The 23,789-nt window shown below is 47.3% G+C and overlaps 1 protein-coding gene across 1 annotated transcript; it reads left to right on the forward strand.

The window, feature by feature from the left end:
* Positions 1–3,632: 3,632 nt before the first annotated feature.
* LOC123374094 (beta-microseminoprotein A1-like) lies at positions 3,633–23,199 on the forward strand. Its single transcript, XM_045023590.1, has 8 exons — positions 3,633–3,650; positions 9,193–9,317; positions 10,363–10,487; positions 11,630–11,748; positions 12,220–12,338; positions 14,612–14,702; positions 19,390–19,495; positions 22,999–23,199. Exons 5-8 carry the CDS (start codon positions 12,336–12,338, stop codon positions 23,126–23,128), a joined length of 330 nt encoding a protein of 109 aa, XP_044879525.1. The 5' UTR covers positions 3,633–3,650; positions 9,193–9,317; positions 10,363–10,487; positions 11,630–11,748; positions 12,220–12,335; the 3' UTR covers positions 23,129–23,199.
* The last annotated feature ends 590 nt before the right edge of the window (positions 23,200–23,789 follow it).

Here is a 23,789-nt window from a genome sequence, read left to right on the forward strand (position 1 = left end):
CTCCTGATGTAACCGTTGTGACTACTGCTGCTTACCCCACAAAAGGACAATACGAGGAACCCACCTCGGCCCACTTGGGTCCCAAGGAACCATGTTTACTAACCATACAAAAACGTGCAAGGCCCAGCTAGATACACACTGCTCAGATTGGGGTCTGGCAGCTTCTAAACCGGAACACAGTAGGCGCAATGAGAGGGCTCAAACAATTTAAAGGGATAGTTCTTGTCACATGGTGACACGGCCTCTATGAGAGAGCAGGGCCAGTGCTCATGTGCTGCATCAGCTGACCCAGATTAGGTTTTATAAGACACTGAGTCAGAGCCAGGGAAGCAGGAATGCCAGAGATCCCTGGGATGAGAATAATCCTCCAGGGCCTGTAGGTCAGACTGAGCTGAGGAACTGTCTGAGGAACTTGCTTAAGACTGGGACAGCAAAGCTGCCTAGAAGAGGCTTTGGGCATGGCCGCGGGTCCTTCGTGGACTGGGAAGATGCCTATCTCGTTATACTGCCCTATTCCTGTACACTACAATGGCAGGGTCAGACGACTCCTTGCAGCCCCCCAAAGTCAAATCCTGCACAGCTGCTTGCAAGAGCTGCACCTCTCCAGACCCAGCGCTGGTTGCCACTTGAACCTAGAACATCTGAAGGAATCTACAGTGGAGGTAGCTGGGGCAGGTGCTTGGTCTGGAATGCTAGCGGAGGAAGATGATGCCTGATTAGGTTTTTTTTTTTTTTTTTTTTTTGGGACAGTGACTAACAAACCCATTCTACCTCCACAAACATAAACTAGCAAGTTCACCAAGTTTCAGTCCCTTTCCCCCCGACAATCACCCAAAACAGATTCCTCAAGGTTTGTAGCAGTGGAAGAGGATAGCAAAGCCTGTGAAATGCCTGTAATGCAAATCACAATGTGCACAGTGACACACACAACATACAGAACAAAGATAAACACAAGGCACAAACCAAACTGGGCATAGAACAGAAATGCCACAACAGGCAGAAAAGATCAGAAGGTCCATGAATGTTTGCAGAGCAGGGCTCAGGGGTTTGCATGGCCCTTTCCCACTTCTCCAACCAGACTCCCTGAGCCCCTCTCCCTTACTGCACTCACATACTAAGGTTACCTTAATTGTCTTCTGAGGAGGAGGGCCCGGTAGCCTCAACACCCAGTCTGTAGGGGACTCAGTGGTGCATTTCCTAGCGCGTCCAGGTGGCTGCTCCCCCATCTCGCAGAGCCTTGCAAAGGGTGGCAGCAGCAGACACATACAGCCGGTGCTTTTCCAAGTCTCCTGGGGCTCAGAGAATAGTCTGACTTTCCTATCACCAGCAGGGTGTGTGAGAGAGAACTGTAGGAAAGCGGTCGGTCATGACAGGGTTAACTGGGTTATCCAGAGTATTAAGGAATGGAGCTATACCCCACTTCTCCTTTACTTCCTGTTCAGTCAGTGGGAGTTTGTCCCCCACTCTGTTGTGATGTAGTTAAAATAAAACAGAAAGGTCCCAGCCTACAGCCCTTAGCGATCTCTGTACAAAAGGATCCTTCTGCATCTTCATCTCTGGCAACCCTGCTGTGTGTGATAAGGCTGGATGCATGGGTTAGTGTTACCTAGCCTCAGGGTCTGTTACCAGGGACCACACATCCAGAGGGCATGAATCAGGACTGTATCTTGCACATTCCCTCCAGTGTGTACACAGTGGGTGTGTACCACATGCAACTGGCATATGCAGTATTGCCTCCGTAGGGGTTTATTGTTTCCAGACAGCATTCAGAATAGAGAACAGCTGCTTGGGTAAAGGACAAGGCTGAAGTTTATTGAGGAAGGGGAAGAATGGGGGGAGTGGAATTATCAATAAGGCAAACAGATCCGACATTTTACAGAACACAGAATGAGACAGACGGTTCCCAGAATTCCCTGGTTCCTGGCTGGCCTTTCGAGATCCCAAAGTCCCTCATACCTTACAAGTGACCCTATGGTTCCTAGCAGAGCTACATGTACTGTGATAGACTCAGGCCAGTTGGGAACAGCAGAGTAGTAGAAGGGAGATATACTGGCCACTGGATAAGCAGTTTTCTGTTCCGTGAGTGACCAGAGCAGGGTCTGCTGCAGGCTAATGAGCACTCCTGACTCCAATTAACCTGTTAAGAGTCAGGTGAGGCTGTTAAGCACCTGACTCTAATTAAGGCCCCCTGATGCTATAAAAGGTCTCACACCAGCCAGGACAAGGGGGAGCCAGAGGAGATGAAGTGTGTGCGAGCAGCTGGGAGCAAGAGGCGTTCAAGAAGCTGAGCGTGAATAGGCAAAGTGCTGGAGGACTGAGAGGTACAAGTGTTATCAGACATCAGGCAGAAGGTCCGGTGGTGAGGACAAAGGTGGTGTTGGGAGGAGGCCATGGGGAAGTAGCCCAGGGAGCTGTAGCTGTCGTGCAGCTGTACCAGGAGGTGCTCTAGACAGCTGCAGTCCACAGGGCCTGGGTTCCCCCCAAACCTCCCAACTGCTGATCAGACACAGGAGGAATTGACCTGGACTGTGGCTTCTACCAGAGGGAAAGGTCTCTGAGCTGTTTCCTGACCCACAGGGTAAATCTGTGAGACGAGCAAATCCGCCAATAAGCGCAGGACCCACCAAGGTAGAGGAGGAACTTTGTCACAGTACATCCTGTGGTTCTTTTGGCCTTACGTTGGCAGAAGTACGCAGGGCTGGCTCCAGGGTTTTTGCTGCCCCAAGGGTGGGGGGAAAAAAAAAAGTTGGCAGGCTGTAGCAGGGTGGACCCTGCTCCGGCCCTGAAGGGGTTAAAAACAGCCCTGGGAAGGGGCTTTTTGGCTGGGCTGATTGGGGAAATGGCTGCAGCTGGGGGCCACACCCCAAACTGAGCCCAGGGCCTTATAAAAGGCAGGGAAGCCAGAAGCCCAGACAGTCTCTCTCTGCCTTCAGAGAGGGATGGGCCTGGCTGCTTAGCTTGAGGCTGAATACCTGAGTGAAGCAGGGCTGGGGAAAAGGCTGAGGAGCTGGGGAGCTCCAGCCTAGAAAGCCCCAGGCTGCGGCCTAGCAGTGGGCCAAAGGTACTGGGGGTTGCAGAGGGCAGCCCAGGGGTAGGACAAAGCAGCAGGTCCAAACCCTCCTTGCCTGTGATGAATAGGCTGATACTGCAGTCTGCCCCAGAGTGTGGGGCTAGACAATGACTGACAGTAGCCACATACTGAGGCAAGGTGGGGCTAGAGAGTGGGGTTCCCCAAGGATGGGAGACCCAGAGAGAAAGGGGTTACTGCTAGGGGGCAGCACCCCATGTAAGAGGGCACCGGGTCCAGGGAGGGACACGGGGGGGCCTGAAGACAGGTGGATCACCAGCCTGCAGTGGGCGCTCCGAACGCTGGAACAGAGCTAATTCCCAGAGTCACCAGCAGGAGGCGCCGCAGGGGTGAGTCCGAACCCCGTTACACAGGCCCTTACATATACCCTATATTTATGTCCTTCCCTCCGAGAGGGACTGAGGGACCTGCTGCTGAATTGCTGCCGAAGAGCCGGACGTGCCACCCCTTCCCATTGGCTGCGCCAAGCACCTGCTTGCTGCACTGGTACCTGGAGCCAGTCCTGGAAGTACAGCACTGTGACAGCGACCGAGTTAAACAATAGCCCAAATCTGCCCAAGGGGTAAGAAGAGGTTGAAAGATCCTAAGGCTGAAAGTCTTGGGGTCTGATCCCCAGCTGGTATAGACTAGCTCAGCATCGTGCTGAGGATCTGGCCCTTCATTCTCACTAGTGGGGAGCAAGGGGGCAGAAACTCATTTCCAATAAAGATCCATGAAACATTTTGCAAGTTTTTATTGAGTCCCGGTCTCTCTTATCTGAGTTTCCACTGCCTGAATTCCGAGCCTGTCTGCACACCTTTAACGAATACACAGATACAAGTTACACTGTGGAGATAGGAGTGGAAAATATATTTTGGATGCAAAAATGCTCCTCCAAATCCTAAATTGCCAAAGTTGCACCTGAATTTGTTTTCTGACATTCAGTTTAGTGCTGATTTTTTGCCATGGTCTGCACAAGCAAGGGCCGGTCAGGAACACTGATAGGACAGGTGGGTGCTGATTTACAGGGAGTCTCCACCAACAGCCCGAGGGGTGAGATGGGGGCTGGTGAGAAGTCCCCGCTAGTCCTTGCCTTGTCCTTGCTGTGTGCTGATTTTGGAGTCAGGTATAAGATGTTGTACCTCCATGTATAAGAACTGGGTTCAGTCCATCAGCAATTGTATGTTTTTGATCCATGCTTGGTCTCCAGGTGACAGAACCTCCCCACGGACTCTCCAGTCAGACCCCTCCTGTCCGTAGACTTCCTTACTCTGTTCCTTTGTGGGAAAGTATAATGCCTGTATGCATCTGCTGACGCTCTCCCTACAGATACACGGAACAAACACCCACGAGCTACAGCACTGGGTAGAGGGCATTTATAAGGGCCTGCCAACTCCCAAATCCCTCTGCTGAACCCAGAGGGAACTCCTGGGTCACCAGGTCTAGGAAACTCCCATCCAAAGGAGAAGGAGCAGCCACTGCTTGGGAGGGGCGCTGGCAGTTCCCTGGAATTGGCTGTTGGGCTGCTGTTCACCTCACCCTCTCGTCCCACTGCCACCCCACCCCACGCTCCCCACTGTGCTTAGCCTCTCTCACCCCACTACTCTCTCTACCTGCCTCTTCCTGTACCCCTCCTCTTACCCCAACAGTCCTCCCCAACCTCCTCCACCTGGCAAAACCCCAATGTCCTTGACAGATAAATACAAACCAACATCTGTCTGCACCAACAGAGACATGGCAGTGCCCTCCCCCGTGCTGCCATCAACCCACTCTCCCCGCTGCTATGCTGTAACCCAATGCCACACCCTGGGTCCGGCTTTGTCTTCTTAGGCAGTCAGCTCTTTGCAGCAGTGGCCGTTCCTCCCTCAGTGTTTGCTCCCAGCACCAGAGGGGCACGATCCTGCCCTGAGCTCTGCCAAGTTATAAACAGTACCTCAGGAGCAGTCCCTCCCCCAGGAAAGGCAAGGGAGCATCTCCAGGTTAGCTTCTATATGCAGGAATCCAACAGTAGTATGTGATGTCATTGTATGGTACAGGCCGCAGCTAAGATGGGCCAGACTCTGTGCAAAGATATAGCAAGAGCCAGGCCTTGCCTCAAAGAGCTTACACCCCACACAGACACAGGCCGGGAATGCAAATGGAGGCATAAGAAGCACCACAATTTGCCCAAGCTCTCCAGCAGGCCAGAAGCCAGGTGTCCTGACTCCCAGGCCAGTGCCCTACACCCTAGGCCACACTGCCTCCCTGGCACTATCTGGACTTTTGCTCTTGTGAGCAGGATCCGAGTCCCATGCAGGGTCCATTGTACTGCACTGCCTTGGGTGACAGTTACCTTGTACATGACTTGGCTCCTTAGCTACTGTGCTTAGCTTTGTGCAGCAGAATCTGTCCCTGTCATATTGGGCTGCAGCAAAAGATGGACTCTTTCTCTTCATCTGCCTACGAAAGGGCGGGGAGGGTGTCAGGCCCTTTTTACTCCCTGTAGAAGACCCTGATGGATAGAGGCTCTACATGACGGCCTACCAAAGCTATAAACCTGGGAATGTGGCCACTTGTCCCCCTCTGAGTAATTTGAGGAAGGATCCAGCTAGGTTTCATACACAGAATCCAGGCTTCCAAGGAACCACCCCATCCGCAAGGGCCTTGCTTTTTCCACAAGGACCCACCCTCCTCTTAGGGGGAGCTGTTACAGGGAAGGAAGGTGGGGGGGGTGATTTCTTGGAAGTTTGGCTTCTGTGGTGGCTGAAGGTCTCTGCCACAGAAGAGGGTGTAGGGCCAATCCCTGTGAACTGAGCCTGCGGAATCCACTCTAATGCCCAACTCTGCAGGGCTTCTCAGCTCTAGTGATAACAAGTCCCCAGTAGCCGTAGTTTTTCTCAAGTGCTGAGACGGTCCCTGGCTTTTGCAGTGCTAGACACTTCCAAACGATACCCCTGCCATTAAAAGCCGGATTCCTCCAGTGGCTCTCGCTCTCACTGATACCAGCCCAGAGACAGAAATACCCACACTGGGCCCACAGGTGAATCTGTTCCCTGTGTGCCAGGTTCTGGCGCTCTGAGAAGTACCAGCCTTGCGAATGTGCGGCCCAGGAGGAGGGAAGTTTGGGGTGATCCCTGCAGAGCGGGGTTATCTTTCTTTCCACTTAATATCCCCCCCCAGAGGCTTTTCCTAGGGTTAACCATTCAGCCCAGTTTGCGCATAGTCGCTGTATGACTGGATTTCTGCATGACTGCTGCTGCTTGGGCTGAAAGGTTAGTGTTTCATACAAGCCTTGAGGCCCAGGAAGTGTTGGCAATAAAGTCTGATATGAATCCTTATCCGCACTTGCCAATCCTGATAACACTTGACTCAAACCCCCACACAGCTGCTGTATAGCTCCGTGTCGGGCACACAGAAGTCTTGCCCTTTCATTTCTGAACAAAACCTTCCTGCTGGTAATTGACTAAACATATTTATGGCGCCCACCCATATAAGCTTCAGAGTGGTAGCTGTGTTAGTCTGTATCAACACAAACAATGAGAAATCCTTGTGGCACCTTAGAGACTAACACATTTATTTGGGCATAAGCTTTCGTGGGCTAATACCCACTTCATCAGGTGCATAGAATGGAAAATACAGTAGCAGGTATATATACATAGTATATGAAAAGATGGGAGTTGCCTTACCTAGTGGGGGGTCAGGGCTTTCAATTCAGCCTGTGAGACTCCTCATTGTTTTCACCCATATAAGATCATTCTGCAGAATCCTGTATCAGAGCTATTTGCATTCATTCTATGTATAATACCAATTCTTGAGCAAACTACACAGCATAAAATAAGCACACTGCAAACAAACAAGTTTCCTGCATAAAGTCCGCTCCTTGGAAGCCAGATGCTTTGCAAGAATGATAAGTTCCTGTGTTTCCTATTGCAGAAGGTATATTGCTACTGATTTTAAAGTAAATATTAGGGGCCTGACTTGCATATGTGCTGGGAGTTCACAGCTCTAAACAGAACAGGGATGGGCAAACTTTTTGGCCCGAGGGTCACATCTGGGTGGGGAAATTGTATGCAGGGCCATGAATGTAGGGCTGTGGCAGGGGGTTGGGGTGTGGGAGGGAGTGCGAGGTGTGGGAGGGGGTGCAGGTGTGCAGGAAGGGACTAAGGGCAAGGGGTTGGGGTGCAGGAGGGGTGCTGCAGGGGGCTCAAGGTAGGAGGTTAGGGGGATCAGGGCAGGGGGTTGGGGTGCAGGAGGGGTTCGGATTGCAGGCTCTAGCCCAGCGCCGCTTACCTCGAGTGGCTCCGGGGTGGCAGCAGCATGCAGTGGGGCTAAGGCAGGCTCCCTGCCTGCCCTGGCCCTGTGCTGCTCACGGAAGTGCCCAGCATGTCCAGCAGTGGCTCCTGAGTGTGAGGAGAAATTTTCCCAATTTAAGTAAATGTTACTCTGCTTTTTTCAGTCACCCTCAGCTCAAATATAGCTGAACTTTATCTCTGGACATTTTCAGTGTCATTCAGAACTAGACTCTCCCTCCTGCCTTTTTTTTTTCTTATTAAAGGAAACAAAATCCTTGAGTGATGCATGCTTAAAATTTTGATTTCCCATCTGCTTGACAGTGTCATCCATCCCGATGTTAGAAAAAGTTACTAAGATGAAATTTGTTATCTAAAAACTTGTAAAAATCAAAGCCGGGGCACACAGAAAGAAGGGCTAAATCCATCCATTAGATTGTGTTTTAATTAGAGCTATTTGTAATGAACAATGTCTTTAGAAAAGGAGGATTGCTTTCATCCTTGAGGACTACATACATGTGTAACACACTTATGTGATGGTTGCCATCTTGACCAACAGAACAGGGACTGAATCGGTGTTCTGCAGTGGTTCTCAAACTTGGCCACCGCTTGTTCAGAGAAAGCCGCTGGTGGACTGGGCTGGTTTGTTTACCTGCCGTGTCTGCAGGTTTGGTTGATCGCAGCTCCCACTGGCCATGGTTCACCACTCCAGGCCAATGGGGGCTGCAGCAAGCGGCGGCGGCCAGCACATCCCTTGGCCTGCGCCGCTTCCTGCAGCCCCGATTGGCCTGGAGCCACGGCCAGTGGGAGCCGCGTTCGGCTGCACCTGTGGACGCGGCAAGTAAACAAACTGGCCAGGCCTGCCACGGGCTTTTCCTGAACATGCGGTGGCCCAAGTTTGAGAACCACTGCTCTAGAGCTAAAAGCATGATCTGCTGCATCTTGAGCTAAGCCACTCTAGGCACTGATGAAACAGACTCTCATCTTGTGCGGATAGAGGACTTGTCTCTCATGCACATGCACAGAGATGGACCTGGGATAAAAAAGTAGACGGATCTATGATAAGTTTTGAGTTTTCAAAACACAGCTGGTTTGGATTTAGCTGAGCACAAGCGACTACTTTTTATTCACCTTAAAGATCACTTACAGGGACAGATTTAAAGTCTCCTCTCTCTCATGCAGAAGTATTTCTTGGTCTGCTTTCTTGGTTATGTCATAAATGTGACATTATGCAATGCAGATTGCTACATGCAGCCAATGAAACTATTGGAACCAGGTGATCACTCTGCAGGCAAGAAATCCTGTCTCTCTTCAGTTTGGTGTATGCCCCTGAGAACAGATCAACCTGGTTTGACCCATTTTAAGGGATTTATGCTGACATGAGCCAGGAATGGATTTAGGTGAAAAAACAAGTGAGAGGAAAGTGGGATATTTGGAGAGTTGTGGATTTGTAGTTTAAAGCAGGAGAGAGCTGGCAAGGTGGAGCAGTGAGGGGAGGAGGAAGCGTCACTCACGCCAAACTGCAATTCGATTTGGTTCAAAGTAGCAGCTTGGGTTGATTTGTCCAATTGTGTGCATTGATGATGTCCATTTAAAGTGGAATCTACATACCCTACTATCTTCTCAGAGCCAAAAGTTTTCAAAAGGAATGCAATTTTTTTTTTTTGCCAAAAATTAGCTCGTTCAAAAATCACAGCTTTAAGATTTAGGAGATGAGTTAAGACTTCTGGAGTTTGATTTCCATTTTCCTAGCAGTGATGTCTCAGATAAGGACTGACACAAGTGATCTGGAAAGAGGAAGATATAATGTTCTAACACTGCCTAAAGCTTCTGGCCTAAGTCCTCCTTTCTCCACAGACGGCACTGCCCATCTTTCCAAAAGAGAGAAACAGGGCCCAGTGGTTTGACTATACTCCCACCCTGAAGTGCAGTTCCAGAACAGAACAGAAACAGCATCATGTGACTCAAGTGACCAGACAATGGTGAGAATGAAAATCTTATACTAAATAAACAAAACAGGCACGTTTCAAGAACAACCCATTGAGTAAAATTAGTTTGCAGATTGTTTGTCGAACGACAAAGAATGAAACAACCTGCAAATGTCAGACTTTGTTCATGAGCAATAAAAGGGGCTCAATTAATCAAACTATTAACTTCAAATAGCTCAGCCAGCTCGAATCACTCAACACCATCTTTTCCTGCCAAAAATGCAGATACCATCTTTACTGGAGATTGTTTGCTTCCCACTGTCATGGCCTGATATTTGCTTTTTTCCTATGCCTGTTGAGTATGACAGAGAAAAATGTGAAAGCATTTTCAACATGGACACCTGCAGCTTCGATGGAGAAGGCCGACCCCTCGAAAGTCGGCAAGGTTCATACTTGAGTGGGTTAACAACCAACCCACTCAGAATTTCTCAGCGTAGTACCTCCTCTTTCCCTTCTCTAAGATGATCACCCATGGAATGAGTCTGTTCTTTGATCAGAGAGTGGTGTTTTAAGCATCACTACTAATAGCTGGCTTTCCTTTGCCTTGCTGAGTAGCAATTCAATTTGTGAGACTACCCTGTATCTGAGTCTATATTGTTTCTGTTATTCTCTGCATTAATATAACTGAATATAATCAGTTGAATAAAATAAACTCAGACAAAAGTCCTTCGGTGTCTTAATAAAAGCACGTTTTATACCCAAATAACAATGGGTCCTTTCACCTTGCTTTGAGAGCACACAGTTTTCTGCAGTTTGTCTAACTGGGATGGGTGAACCAGGTCAGGAAAACAATAAGAACCAGCCTGTATTTCTTGAACCACCTCTGTGCCCTTTGTTCAGGATAATATTGGTTCATGAAGGACTCACACCCATCCTTCTCAGTTTGCAAAGCAATCATGCTTCCCTCTAAAACCACTTCCATTCAACTAACTGCAAGAACTGCCAGGACCAGGACCTGGCATTATCCTCTCTGTGCACCCAGAGCATGTGACAGAGCTGGCTTTGAAAAATTAATGGCAATTTTATTCTCATTCACCAGTGAGAAACCAAACCAGCAAGCTGGCCCAATGTCAGCAGTGTGAACAGCTCGGCTAGGACCCCAAACCTAGCCCAAACCAGGGCAGATCCTAGCCAAACCCATGCGCAACCAGCCCATCTGGGAACGTAAGTCTTCCTCCCCAGCATTACCTGAGTCATCTTCAGAGGTGGTTGTACAGGGGCAGGGAGCAGAGGCGTGCCTTACCAGCACCCACTGTGCATGGAACCCTGTTCCCTCATCCCCAGGGTATTCAGGTGACACTGGGGGGCTTTCTTTCCTATTCTCAGCAGTCAATGACCAGGGTGGGGCCACCACCTTCCCTCTCACGTTCCCTACCTCCCAAAAAAAAAAACCAACCAAAGAAGCATCTGCCCCAAGAGAATCCATCCCTGCGTTCAGACTGTGCCCATTGCATGCTGGGAAAGGGCTTTGGAGTTTAAATCAACGCTGCGTGCACAGACAGGCAGGGCAGGCATGATCAGTCCAGCTCAGGTCGGTACCTCCCTATCAAATCCCAGCACTTGGGTTTCAGGATCAGCCCTGTTAGATGGGGACACAGCACAGCCACACTTTGTAACTCCTGTACCGCGGTGCTAGAAGTTGTAACTCAGTGGCCTCTGTTCATTGGCTGGCATGACATTGGCTTGGCATCATGTTCATGGGTAATGGGACGCGAATACAGCAGTTATTAGCAGGGACCAAATGAACTTTCCCCTGACATCTAGTGATGAACTGGGGGAAGAGACTTCAGGAGCAGCCCATATTTGCATGGGTGCAACCTCAACTGAACCTCACTTGCTAAGAAGGAGGTAGAGGTGCCAAAACCCAGTGAAAGTCAAGGGGATGGGGACAGATTTTCTTGCATAGCAAGTGGAGATTCTGCTTAAAGAGTCCTAGACATCCTTTGACCCTCCCCTCTCCAGTGCTTATAGATGGAGCTGATTGGACTCACCTGAGATCCTTGTTTCTGTTCAGCTGTTACCAGAGCTGAAATCACTGACAAGCAGGTCTAGGCATTAAGCCTTTGGTCCGGTGGGAGGGAGGACAGTGTTGCAGTGAAAGACAATGCAGAGGCTGCACTAGCAGTGAGGTTCCATACTACCCAGGAAATCATTAATAGCTGGGCTAAGCAGTGAAACCTCAGAGCCTGGCATCACAGCGGTGGTCGAGATAGTAGCGGAGCTGAGTAGCAGCAAAAGAGAGCCACTTGCAGAGGTGGTGGTAGCAGTGGAATCACTGCTTAATGAGCTTTCCCTGCTTTTTCCAGGGTAGTGGAGTGAACCTACCTCTGCACTCGGGATTCACTGATCAAGGACAATCAGCTGTGGGTGGAGAGCACCGCAGGGAAAGGGGTGTGCCGGGTTGAAGAGACTTTCACAGTGCAAGGTGGGAAACTGAGGCAAAGGACACTGCCCAACGTACTGTAGGGTGGGTGTTTGCTTATGGTTACACGTTGTTGAGTCACGGTTGGGGTGTTTACCCACATTAATGCTGGATTCCCTTTCCATTGTAGTAAATGTTTTCTTTTGTTATACACAGGTTCAGTGCTCGCCAGTGGGATGCATTGCCTCTTAGAGGCGCCCAGGGGTGGGTTTAGTTTTCCCAGATTGCTGGGTGGAGGCTCAAGCTCGTTCTGTTTTGTATTGTCAAGAGGAACCCGTAGCTATTGTTGCCATCTGCATCAATTCCACTACATCTGGGCTCTGCAGCCACCAAGAAGGGGCAGGACCAGTCCACTGGTGCTACTCTGAACCAAACCTTCTTGTTAAACATTGGCCAAATCTTAGTGATGCCTATATATGTGAGGTCTTTGCATAATAGGCAACTGAGCTGCTTCCGTGTGGTTTGTTTGTGCAGGGCTTGGCTTTGTAAGACACCTGTCTCTAGACTCTCCGTGCTATACGATAATTCACTGCAAACGAAGGCGTTACTCAGGCTGGACGTGTGCTTTGGAAGGAACACACTCTGGAAGAATGGTGAGTCAACACATCTTTCCTCCTGTAAGAACAGGAGGGACACCTCGCAATTGTAAAGTGCAGATTTTGGATTTTCTTAGGGAAAGCTTCCCAGTTGCTACAGAACTTCTTGTCTGACTTGTATATTTCCTTATCGGAGGAGATTTCAAGTTTAACTCAATTATAAAATGACAATGAATTTAAAAGAAAACTGACAGGTGCTGTGAGTGAGAGACACAGAGAGAGACTCAGTGTTCAGGGTTTTTTTTGCCACCACTGTAAAAGTCTGTCTGATTGTAGGAATATTTAGAATCCTTCTTTTCTGTCTCACGTAAAGGGATCTAAAAGGCAGGCTCCTGGGAGATTAGCTCATATTATAAATGAAAGCAAAGAGCCAAACTCTGCAGCCTTGACATGCTTCTATACGCTCGCAGACTTCCAGTGAGAATTTTAGTTGACACAGCCTGTAGTTACAGTGATTCAACTGAGGATTCCCCGAAACGCGCCTAGCAGACTAGACATATTAAAATAAGGCTCACTTACAAAAGTTACCATTGGGCTCTAATGCAGCAGCTGACATGTCACATCAGAGACGTGCATTTGTTCAGCGCTACATAAAGACGTGGTGAAGACTCGGGTGGAGTCTTCTCCAGGTCGCTGATTTCGCTCCCTCCCAGGGCAGCCAGGAATCACAAATGGCTAATACCACCTGAAGGCTGTTTGCTGTCTGTGTGAACTGAACTGGGAGTCTCCACTGGAATAATTAAAAACAACCCTGTTTGTGTGGGGGAAAATGCCCACATTTGTGCAGAATATTCTTTGCAGTGAATTATGAGGCCAGGTCTAGTCTCAATGCATTTCCTAGTGGAAGAATGTCTGCACTACAACCACCATTGATTGTCACTCTGCAATTTCAGCAGAGGTCATGTATTCCTTGTTTGACCAGCACTAAATTCACTCAGGTGATGCGAGGTGACCCAGCCTCCAGCCTTCCACTTCTAAAATGGAACCAGGAGGAGCTCAGCCTAAAATGGCCATCAAATTCAGCCTTCGTAATTAAAGACACAAGGGGGAAAAACAATAGCTATTGCCATTCTAAATTCATGCAGACACACAGGATAAGAGATCCTGCCTCAGGGTCAGAGTCTTCTCTGTGCCCAAGCTCTGGAGAGGGAGCACTAGGAAATGAGTTATGGCTCCCTGATTTGGATCAGTCTCAAAGCTCAGAGCAACTGAGGGGCTGCTCAGGTTATGACACTGGTGTCAAATCCATGCTAGTGGAGGACAGGTGTGACCATCAACCCCAGTATAGATATTTGCCCTATACTGGGGTTGGGAGGAAACTCCTGCAGGAATTGGCTGCAGCATCTTTTCCCCAGCAGAAAGTTTGCCTGTTGCCACGGGAATTCTCTCCTGTCCATATACAGCCAGTTTCTGGCCCCTTTGCACCACCTTCAGTGATGCAAAGAGGCTTAGAATCAGGCGGCTTTTGTACAAGGGTGGCGTGATTCACTGTGATTGTATAGGAAGCAAAATGCTGATACAGGGACTGGGCAAAACAAAGACTAATGGGCTAAATTTCTCTAATATAGACAGACCAAAAGATGTATCTAGCCCTGGGACTAAACTGAAAGACATCAGACTATGATGCTCTCAGCATAGGCAGGCTGAAAAGAAATGGCAAGAACACACCCTTTAGGCAAGGTGTCAATGTGCTATTAGTCCTTTGACCGGCTGCAATGAGCGCTCTCTGACCCTAATGCGGTATAAATAATGACTACAGTGCAACAGTACAGTCTGATACTTTTTATTAGATGGTCAAGTGCTATCCCATGGGGAATTCTGAAGTGTTGCCAACTGCTGGAATATTAATAGGTGGAAATGAAGAGCACAGAAAGTTGATGTTGTGGTGTAGGTGTCAGGAAAGGTCGGGCATAACTAAACAAAGAAATAGTGTGCGTGGAGTTAAATTCTCCAACTGGGCAGAATGGGATGTCACTATAATAAATGGACTAATTATATGAAGATAAGGTTCATACCCACAATTGCTCCCAGGGATTTCTACCCCTGTAGAAAAAGCCTCCACCTGATTCTAAGGCTTTGATCCAGCAGAGCAAGTAACCATAGGCTTAAACAGGTTAATTAAGCTAAATTAAAATTAAGCACATGCTTAAGTGCTTTGCTGAGGAGTAGCTTCCCTCTGTGAATTTATTAATCAATAAGGAGATTTGTCCTGATTATTTCTATGCCAGTAAGCAATTTTTTAGCTATGAATCTTCATCTGTCATTTACAGAGGCACATGTTGGGCTTCCTTATCATTGTCGTCTCAGTGACATTATGCGATGCACAATGCTGGCTGAAAAGAATTGAATCTGATGCACAAGGTAAGAAATCCTGCTGGCTGGACTCTCATCTGTGCCTAAGCTCTTCCGAGGGAACATCACGGATCCTGAGAGCTCATTGGCCACTGCCCCAATAAAGCTCAGAGCAACTGAGATGCTGCTCTAACCCACTAGTGTAGCCACTGGAGGAGAGGTGTCACAGTCCCTTGGGGAGGGAGGAGGCTGGTGCAAGCCAGCAAAAAGTTCCCGTATTCCAGGGGACTTCCCTGTTGGCTGTATGCAGCCCATTTCTGGCCCCTTTGCACTACCTCGGCAGATCTCAGTCTTCTCTATGCGCATCACTGAGAACAGAGTTGTTTGCCAAATTTAGCACCTGTCTGTTGAAACCTAACCAGGGACAAGAAACCAGGGAAGATGGGGAGGGATGTGGCGGGGCTGGTGAGTCATGAATACAGATTTACTGTTGGAGAAGGTGGTAAACTGAGGCCATGAGAGAAAGGGGGACTGGGGAAGTGTTAGTGATACTACACATTCCAGGATAGTTTTCTGAAAGTTTGCACCGCCAAAAGAGCCCTTACACATATGGATTTTGGGGCACAAGTGGTGTTTGTACAGAGATTTTCAAAGGAACAGCTGGACATGTGTTCATAAAAGGCACAAGTGGGCAAAGACTGTCAGGGGCTGGCTCCTGGGAGTTGTGCAGCTCTTATTTTCAGAACTGGATGGGATGAGATTATGGTAATTTACCCAAACACAAGCCAGTCATGGCGCCAAGAAGGTTCAGGGCCCAACAGCCAATGGAGGGCTTCCACTGCAGTTCAGAAGAGGCAGTCTCTGACACAAGGACTTTGGTGGGTGGGGGGACGTGGGAGATGAAGGCTAGCACATTTCTTGGGGGACAACCAAGAACAAGCATCAGTTCGACAAGTGTTTGCACCCTGGCGGGTAATGGAGAAGAGGCAGGAGAAGATGAGAGATGCAGGAGCACTGGGGACATCACGGAATCAGCCAGGGTGTAGCATGCACAAACCTCTTGCCCAGTGTACTGGTGGTGAACACTGTTCTAAAAGCCTGTGTAGGGGTGCATACCAGCAGTGCCAAGACCTGCCACGTTGCAAGCTGGCTGCTTTCATGACTACCAGGACCAGGTTGAGCAGTGCACCTGAACACATACAGAGACAGCACCGCATTCTGAAGCCCCCTTTTAAAAAGCCCCTCCGCTGTGCATATGGCCATGCCTTGAACATGCTCTTGTCAGGCATAATTTTCAGCTTGCCTGTGCAGGTCCACGGGCTTACTGAAAGTAGGTATCATTCTAAGGTAGCAGGAAAATGCATGGATAAAGGTGTCAATGGACGTCCTAACGGGACCTTTGAAACCTGGCCCCCAATGGATCTGATTTGGTAAACAAGCTTAGAGTTCATTTATCTGATTGCATGCAGTCAGAGTCCATTTTAATTGGCATTTACCCTTTTATTTTATGTTATCTGGGTCAAGAGGAACATATTTAGACCCACAAAAGGAGAAGACAATTCATGCTGCATTGCAAAGTGATGGGGAGAGAGCTTCCAGAACAGTGGTTGGATAGTTTCAAGGGTTTTTTGTATGGGGTGTGTCTGTGTGTGCAGGAGCGGTGCCAGGATTTCTGGCGCCTTAGGCAGAATTCGGGAGGCAGCATTTTGTGCGCTCCCCACAGGGCGCACGGGAGCTTCCAGTTCTGCTCCCATCACACCGCCGAAGAAGGACCCTCCGCCAAAATGCCACAGGCGACAGCGGCAGTCATTGAGCTGCTCAATTGCCGGCCGCTGTTTTCCGCGGCACGTCGGCAGAAGGTCCTTCTTTGGCAGCGCGACGGAAGTGGAACCGGAAGCTCCCGTGCGTCCTGTGGGGAGTGCACAAAATGCCGCCCCCTGAATCCTGGCGCCCTAGGCGACTGCCTAGGGTCATCTAATGGAAGTGCCGGCCCTGTGTGTATGTGTAGGGGGGGGAGATACACAGCAATGAGAACTAAGGCTTAATTTCCTAGGGCTGAGGAAAATTATGGACAAAATTGATTCTGAGGAAAAATTTGAATGAAAATTAGGAATTGTTTTAAGAAGGGTTTATTGGATGGCCTATAAGCCACACTTTCATTATTGTGAAAAGTAATAACTTTAATTAAAAAGCCAATCCTGGTCAAAAGGAGAACTGAAGGCAGCAATTAGAAATATACATATAACTAATTGGAAAAAAGGGGAAGTAGTTAGCGAGCAGAATAAATTGGAAGTATTGTAGAAAGTTGATATGGAAAGCTAAACACATCAGGGAAGCGTCCATGGCTGGCAGGGCCATTGGCAACAAGGAGGTGTGTGTGTGTGTTTTGTTTTTTTTTAAGTATATCTGGAACAAAAGAAATCCTAACAATTGTGCAGGTTCATTAATAGATGAAATGGTAAAGTTGCTGATAATGATACAAAGAAGGTGTTAAATACATATTTCTGTTCTGTATTTGGAAAGGAGCAGGACGGTGTATTACTAGGAGGAAGAACTACTTTCAAGGTCATTCATGATTTGTCCCCACCCTACCTCTCATCTCTCATTAATTTATTAATATGTCAACTCCCACCTCCAACTGGTCCATTATGTCAACTTCTATTGCTCACTTGTTAAATTTGCAAACAAGCCCCTTTGTGCTTACTCCCATGCTGCCCCACGCACTTTGGAGGAGCTCCCTGAAACCATCCACAATGCTACCTCATTATCCACCTGCAAATCCCTCCTCCTAACTCTCCTTTCCCATGATGCTTAGAAAAAACTTGACATTGGGTTAGGGTGCTGAGACCACTGCCTATCATGCTGACCAATATTGTCTCATTGTTTCCTTATAATTGGAGATATACCAATCTCCTAGAACTGGAAGGGACCTTGAAAAGTCATTGAGTCCAGCCCCCTGCCTTCACTAGCAGGACCAATTTTTGGCCCAGATCCCTAAGTGGCCCCATCAAGGATTGAACTCACAACCCTGGGTTTAGCAGGCCAATGCTCAAACCACTGAGCTATCCCTCCCCCCTTATACGGCTGTCTGTTTCTGCTGTCTCTTGTCTTAGATTGTCAGCTCTTTGGGGCAGAGGCAGACTTTTTGTTCTGTGTTTGTACAGCACCTAGCACAATGGCGTAAGCACCATGGTAATACAAATGATAAACAGCAACAACTAGGATAATGTTAAACAGCATCTGCTAGGGATAAAAGTTTTAAGATCAGCAGGCCCAGATAACAGGCACCCAAGAGCTGTAGGAGAGTTGGCTGAGAAGATCTGAGCCATTTTTAATAAATCTTGGAATACTGGGGAAATTCCAGAGGACAGGAAGAGTGTAAGTGCTGTGCTAATATGCATAAAGTGCAAGTGAGATGACTCTTAATTATAGGCAGAGTTACCCTGACATAAGTGCTAGGGAAAACAACAAAGCTGATGTGGGATTCCATCAAAAAAGAATTAGAGGACAGAAATATAATTAATGCCGCTCAACATTGTTTTTTGGAAAATAGGTCTTATCAGATAAACTCAGGTTTGAGATTACAAATTTGGTTGAAAATGATTCAGAAACATCAAAACGCTTCAGTTCATCTTGTTCAGCCTTAATCTGTGTCCTCCTGAGATGCTGCTGAGCCTCAAACCTCTATCTGTAGTACAGTCTCCCCAGCTGGATTACATCTCCCACGATGCATCATGGCCATGAGCCACTGCATCAGTTCAAACAATGGGAACACAATGGTACAGCATGGGAGATGTAGTCCATCTGGGGTACCTGGCTCAAAGGAACATCCAAACTACAACTCCCATGAGGCACCGCAGAAGCTCAAGGCTGACACAGATTTGGGTCAGTTTGACATTAATGAAACATTTTGGTTTGGAAAACTAAAACATTTCTATTTGGCTTTGCCCAGCTTGGTGAGGAATAAAGTCAGTGGGTTTGTTGTTTTTTTTGGCAAAGTTGAAATTTTTCCCATGGAAAGTTTTGATTTTTTTGTGGGTTTTTTTTTCCCCATCCAAAAAACACATTGACACATTTGTTAGAAAAATTTCTACTAGCTGGCTCCTATTATTCTAGTATTTCAGTGCTTTGCAAACACTATTTATCTTCACAACTCCCCTGTAAGATAAGGAAACTGATCCAAAAATGAAACATTACCTCCCTGGTGATGAAGTAATTCCCATTTTCCAAATAAGGAACAGAGGCAGAGAGAGATTATTTGACCTACCTTGGGTCACACAAGGAATCTCTGGAAGAGCTGGAAATTGAACTCTTGTCTCCTGAGTCCCAAGCCAGGGCCTTAGTCACAAGAATTTGAAATGTACTAGGGATTGAACCAAAGGCCATTGAAGTCAACAGGAGTTTGTCCATTGACTTCAATGGGCTTTAGATCAGGCCTTAAAAATGTGTGCCAATAATTTGATTCAGTGGGATCTGAGAGGAGAATTAGCTTTCCAAGCAATCCCTCCTCAACTGCAATCCTCTCTGTCCCCTGAATTGTCCAAGGTCTTACATTGGTCTTCTCTTCTTGTTTAGATTGTTATGTCCTTTGGACAGGGAATGGGTCTTAGCAGGCTTAGAGTTTATAAGACTTAGAACAAAGAAATTACACTGCAGCCTCATATTAAATATACCAAGCTCAAACCCAGATTTGATAAACAATTTTAAGTTAGTTGTATGATTGGCATGTACCAGCAAGTTGGTTATGTCCTTTCAGGCTGCACTGATAGGAACGGAGTGCTACATGAATTCAACTCCAAATGGAAAACGAAGGATTGCCAGAGCTGTAGCTGTAGCAAGGAAACGATGCAGTGCTGCAGCCTGTGAGTATAAAATAAATGCACAGTAATTTTTCCTGCAGGGTTCAGGCCACACGCTCAGATTCCTCGGGGGGGCGGGGGAATGCAAAGCTGTCGTGGATGACGTTACAGCCAGTCCATCACCTCGTGGCCCTGTGTGCCTTTGCAGCAACTCTGCCTCAGGTTTCCCCCACCAGACAGCTGTTTGGCCCTGCAACTGTCCGCCTCACCTCACCACGCCAGCCCTCCAGCCAGCTCACATCCCTTCCAGGGTAATAGAGTCCCACCGGCTGACAGTCCAGTGTCCCTGTATAAGGTCATCAGCCCCAGCCCTATACCCTCTTCATCAGGAAGGCTTTACTATCTCCATTTCGAGGGAACTCAGGCCCAGCCCTGTCTCAGGGATCCTGCCCAGGAACTCTGTGTTTAAGCGGCTAGGACCTGCTCCTTACAATCCCTTGCTGTTGTCCTGGGCTACTTCCTACCTGCTCCACCTGTCCACAGGATTACACCCTCCAGACTCCTCTGTCTCATTCTGGAAGTCCAATTCCTGCTGCAGCATCTTGCCAGTCTGCTTGCTGAGAAGTCTCCTCTCCAGAGTTCCCAGCCTTTCTAGCAGCCACCCCTTGTTTTATCTGCTGCCTTCTTATTCCAGCTGTCAATGTCCCAGCAATTAGCTGCAGCGGAGGAGGTAGCTAGCCTACCTGTTAACTCCTTAGTGGCTATGGTAGGATGGGTTTTATACACTCAATTCAAATACTCCAAAGGCACAGCTCTCCCGAGAGAAATTTTTGCGGTTACATCGACTCAACAAATCATTATACTAAAGAATAAATAAATGAAATGTGGGTTTTAGACACAACAATTTGGATTGAGAGTAAGATCTATAACCTCCTCCCCTCCCCCAAATTTGAGGGGGATTCAGATCTCAGATTTGGGTTCAAAGATGGACCCATGTGTAAAATGTACATCAATTGTGATTTCAAACACTCTGAACGTGAACAGTCCCCTGCTCCAACTACTAGACCACCCTAACTTACTCATCATACAGTAATTTACATCCTATGGTAGAGTTCACAGTAGTTGAAGCTGAGATAGAGAAGGCACTGCCATTCTAACTCCACACACCACCCATTTTTAACTGCCCACGTTTGAAATATGTTCCTTGTGTGTGTGCATGTGCATGTAACATTCTTTGCTTGGTCTCAGCCCAAAAGGTAAAATTTAATCTGAGCTAATTTGCTCCAGAACTTTTTGAGTTATGGGCATAGAATCATAGAAGGCTAGGGTTGGAAGAGACCTCAGGAGGTCTAGTCCAACCCTATGCTCAAAGCAGGACCACCCCAACTAAATCATCCCTGCCAGGGCTTTGTCAAGCCAGGCCTTAAAAACCTCTATGCAGGGCTAGAAAGGGATCTTGAGATAGCAAAGACGGCTGGATTTGATGATGAGGCAGGACCAAGTAAACCTAGATTATCGCTGGCATGTGTTTGTCCAACCTGTTCTTAACAACTTCCAATGATAGGGTTTCCACAACTTCCTTTGGAAGCCTATTCCAGAGCTTAACTATCCATATAGTTAGAAAGCTTTTCTTAATACCTAACCTAAAGCTCCCTTTCTGCAGAATAAGCCCATTACTTCTTGTCCTACGTTCAGTGGACATGGAAAACAATTGATCTATGTCCTCTTACTAACAGCCCTTAACGTATCTGAAGACTATCAGGTCACCCTCTCCCCCAGCCTTCCTTTCTCAAGTCTAGACATGCCCAGTTTTTTTATCCTTTCCTCATAGATCGGGTTTCCTAAACCTTTTATCATTTTTGTTGCTCTCTTCTGAACTCTCTCCAATTTGCTTATATCTTTTGTAAAATGTGGCACCAAGAACTGGACACAATACTTCTGCTGAGGCCTCTCTGGTGCTGACTACAGAGGGACAGTTATCTTTGATAACTTACATACAACACTCTTCTTAATACAGGCCAGAATATTAGTCTTTTTTCCATCATATTGGTGGCTCATATTCAATTTGTGATCTACTATAACTCCCAGATCTTTTTCAGCCTTACTACCACCTACCCAGTTATTCCCCATTTTGTAGCTGTGCATTGAATTTTTCCTTCTAAAGTGTAGTACTTTGCATTTTTCTTTATTGAATTTCCTTTTGTTGATTTTAGACCAATTCTCTAATTTGTCGAAGTCTTTTTGAATTCCAAAACTGTCCTTCAAAGTGCTTGCAGCCACTCCCAGGTTGGTGTCATCTGCAAGTTTTATAAGCATACTCTCCACTCCATTATCCAAGTCATTAATGAAAATACTGAATAGTACTGGACCCAGGACTGACCCCTGTGGGACCGCAGTAGACATGCCCTCCCCATTTGACAGCAAACTATTGATAACTACTCTTTGGAGTATGGTGTTTCAACCAGTTGTGCACGCAACTTATAGTAATTTCATCTAGACTACATTTCCCTAGTTTGCTTTTGAGAATCACATGGGACTGTATCAAAAGCCTCACTAAAATGAAGGTATATCACATCTACTGCTTTCCCCCATCCTCTAGGTCAGTAACCCTTTCAAAGTAAAAAGCTTCAGTAGTCCATGTCTCACTGGGAGCTAATGAAGTTCCCCTAGAGACGCTTGTCTGTAGGAGAATCTGCTGTCAGAGAAGCTGTGAATGTTTTAAGGAGAAGTGTTTTTGCAGGTCACCTGTTTCAATACACCTTGGGGACACTCTTAACAACATATGAGAATTTGGAGCAAGAAAATACACTGCACTAAATGAACCATTTGAAACGTCTAATCATACCCAATATACATTTCCACACAGGGCATTTCTAAAAGCCCCTCTTAAATTCATTTCAGTGTGCTGGCACATAGAGTTGCAGTTCTACCTCTAATAATAATAACCACCTATTATGATTTATTTTTAAATTGCTGATTAACCCTCACACAGTCCCAGTGAAGTACAGTATATACATGTAACTAGCTCCCTTCCCCTGTTTAGGGGGCACAGACATTTGGCAGTGTTCATAGCAATGACAACTGCCCACAAACCTCCAAAGGAAGCACTGTAGGTGCTCCAAATGTCAGAACCTAACATTGGGTGGGTTTGCCCAGACATGACACTCGTACGCAGGGGTCATAAAATAAAATGGACTTTTGCTCTTGGTTTGCCAGAGAGACGATAAAAAGACAAATGTCAATTAGAACGTAGAGCAGCTCCATTTGAGTTCCACTAAGCAACGTGAAATAGCATTAGGCTAGGACACATAGCACAGTGACGATTCTAATAACTGCCACTTACCAACAGATAAAGCTCTTGGCCTGCACACTGGTACACAACAGATATTAAGGGCCTGATTCTCCACTCCACTACTCCAGGGTAAGTGTTCCCTGACTTCAGTGAATTGATGCTGGCATAAACCCAGAGTAACCAAGTGGAGAGTCAGACCCCACATTTGCTGTCTTTCTGTGGTATCCTGACATATCTCACACACTCGTGTTTGCTTTGTCTTTCCCACTGACAGCGTTATCACCCCTGTTGTCTACGACAAAGAGAAATGTGAAAGTATATTCTACGAGGAGACCTGTAGCTACAAAGTGGTGGAAAAGGCTGACCCCTCTAAGCTCTGTGAGGTCCATGGTGCTGTGGGCTAACAAACAACCCATTCAGAATCAAGATTGGCATCTGGGCAAATCCTTTTGGATCACAGTTGTTTTTAAGCATCTTTAAGCAATTCAGTGTGTGAGAATACCAGTCCTGTATTTGATTCTAGGGTGTTTGTTACTATCTGCGGTGGCATAATCGAGCTATGAGCACAAGTCTTGTAAATTCTTTTCTGATGATCATTTGATTAAAATAAACTCTGATACAGCATCAAAGATTTGTCAGAGAATCTTTTAAATCTTTTCCCTTGCCATCACTGTTGTTGGAACCACTGGACAAATGCGGAGGAAGCATGCATGCTATAAAGGACTCTGAAAGAGCCTTTGCTTTCTTTCCAGCAGGGAACTCAAGCTGCTGCAGGTTCACAAGTGATCAGGGGATATTTGATGTACAAGTTTGTCCTTCCCAAACCCTCCTTGAACGCATGGTCTGGTGTTGTCCCATGCTATAGCACCCTTTGGATCAGACTCAGTGAATGGTCTGTAAGTAGCAGCAGCCCATTACAATATCCAAAACACAGCACAATGCTGATGGAAGCCTCCCACACCTGCTGTCACATTCATCTGGGTAAGTGTCCAATAAGAGGATGTCATACATCCAGGAACCTAGGCACCGCAGCTCAGTTCTACAGTGCTGCAGCAGATGTGTGCA

The sequence above is a fragment of the Mauremys mutica genome, chromosome 7 (genome assembly GCF_020497125.1).
Source record: "Mauremys mutica isolate MM-2020 ecotype Southern chromosome 7, ASM2049712v1, whole genome shotgun sequence".
In the NCBI taxonomy this organism is placed as follows: domain Eukaryota; kingdom Metazoa; phylum Chordata; order Testudines; family Geoemydidae; genus Mauremys; species Mauremys mutica.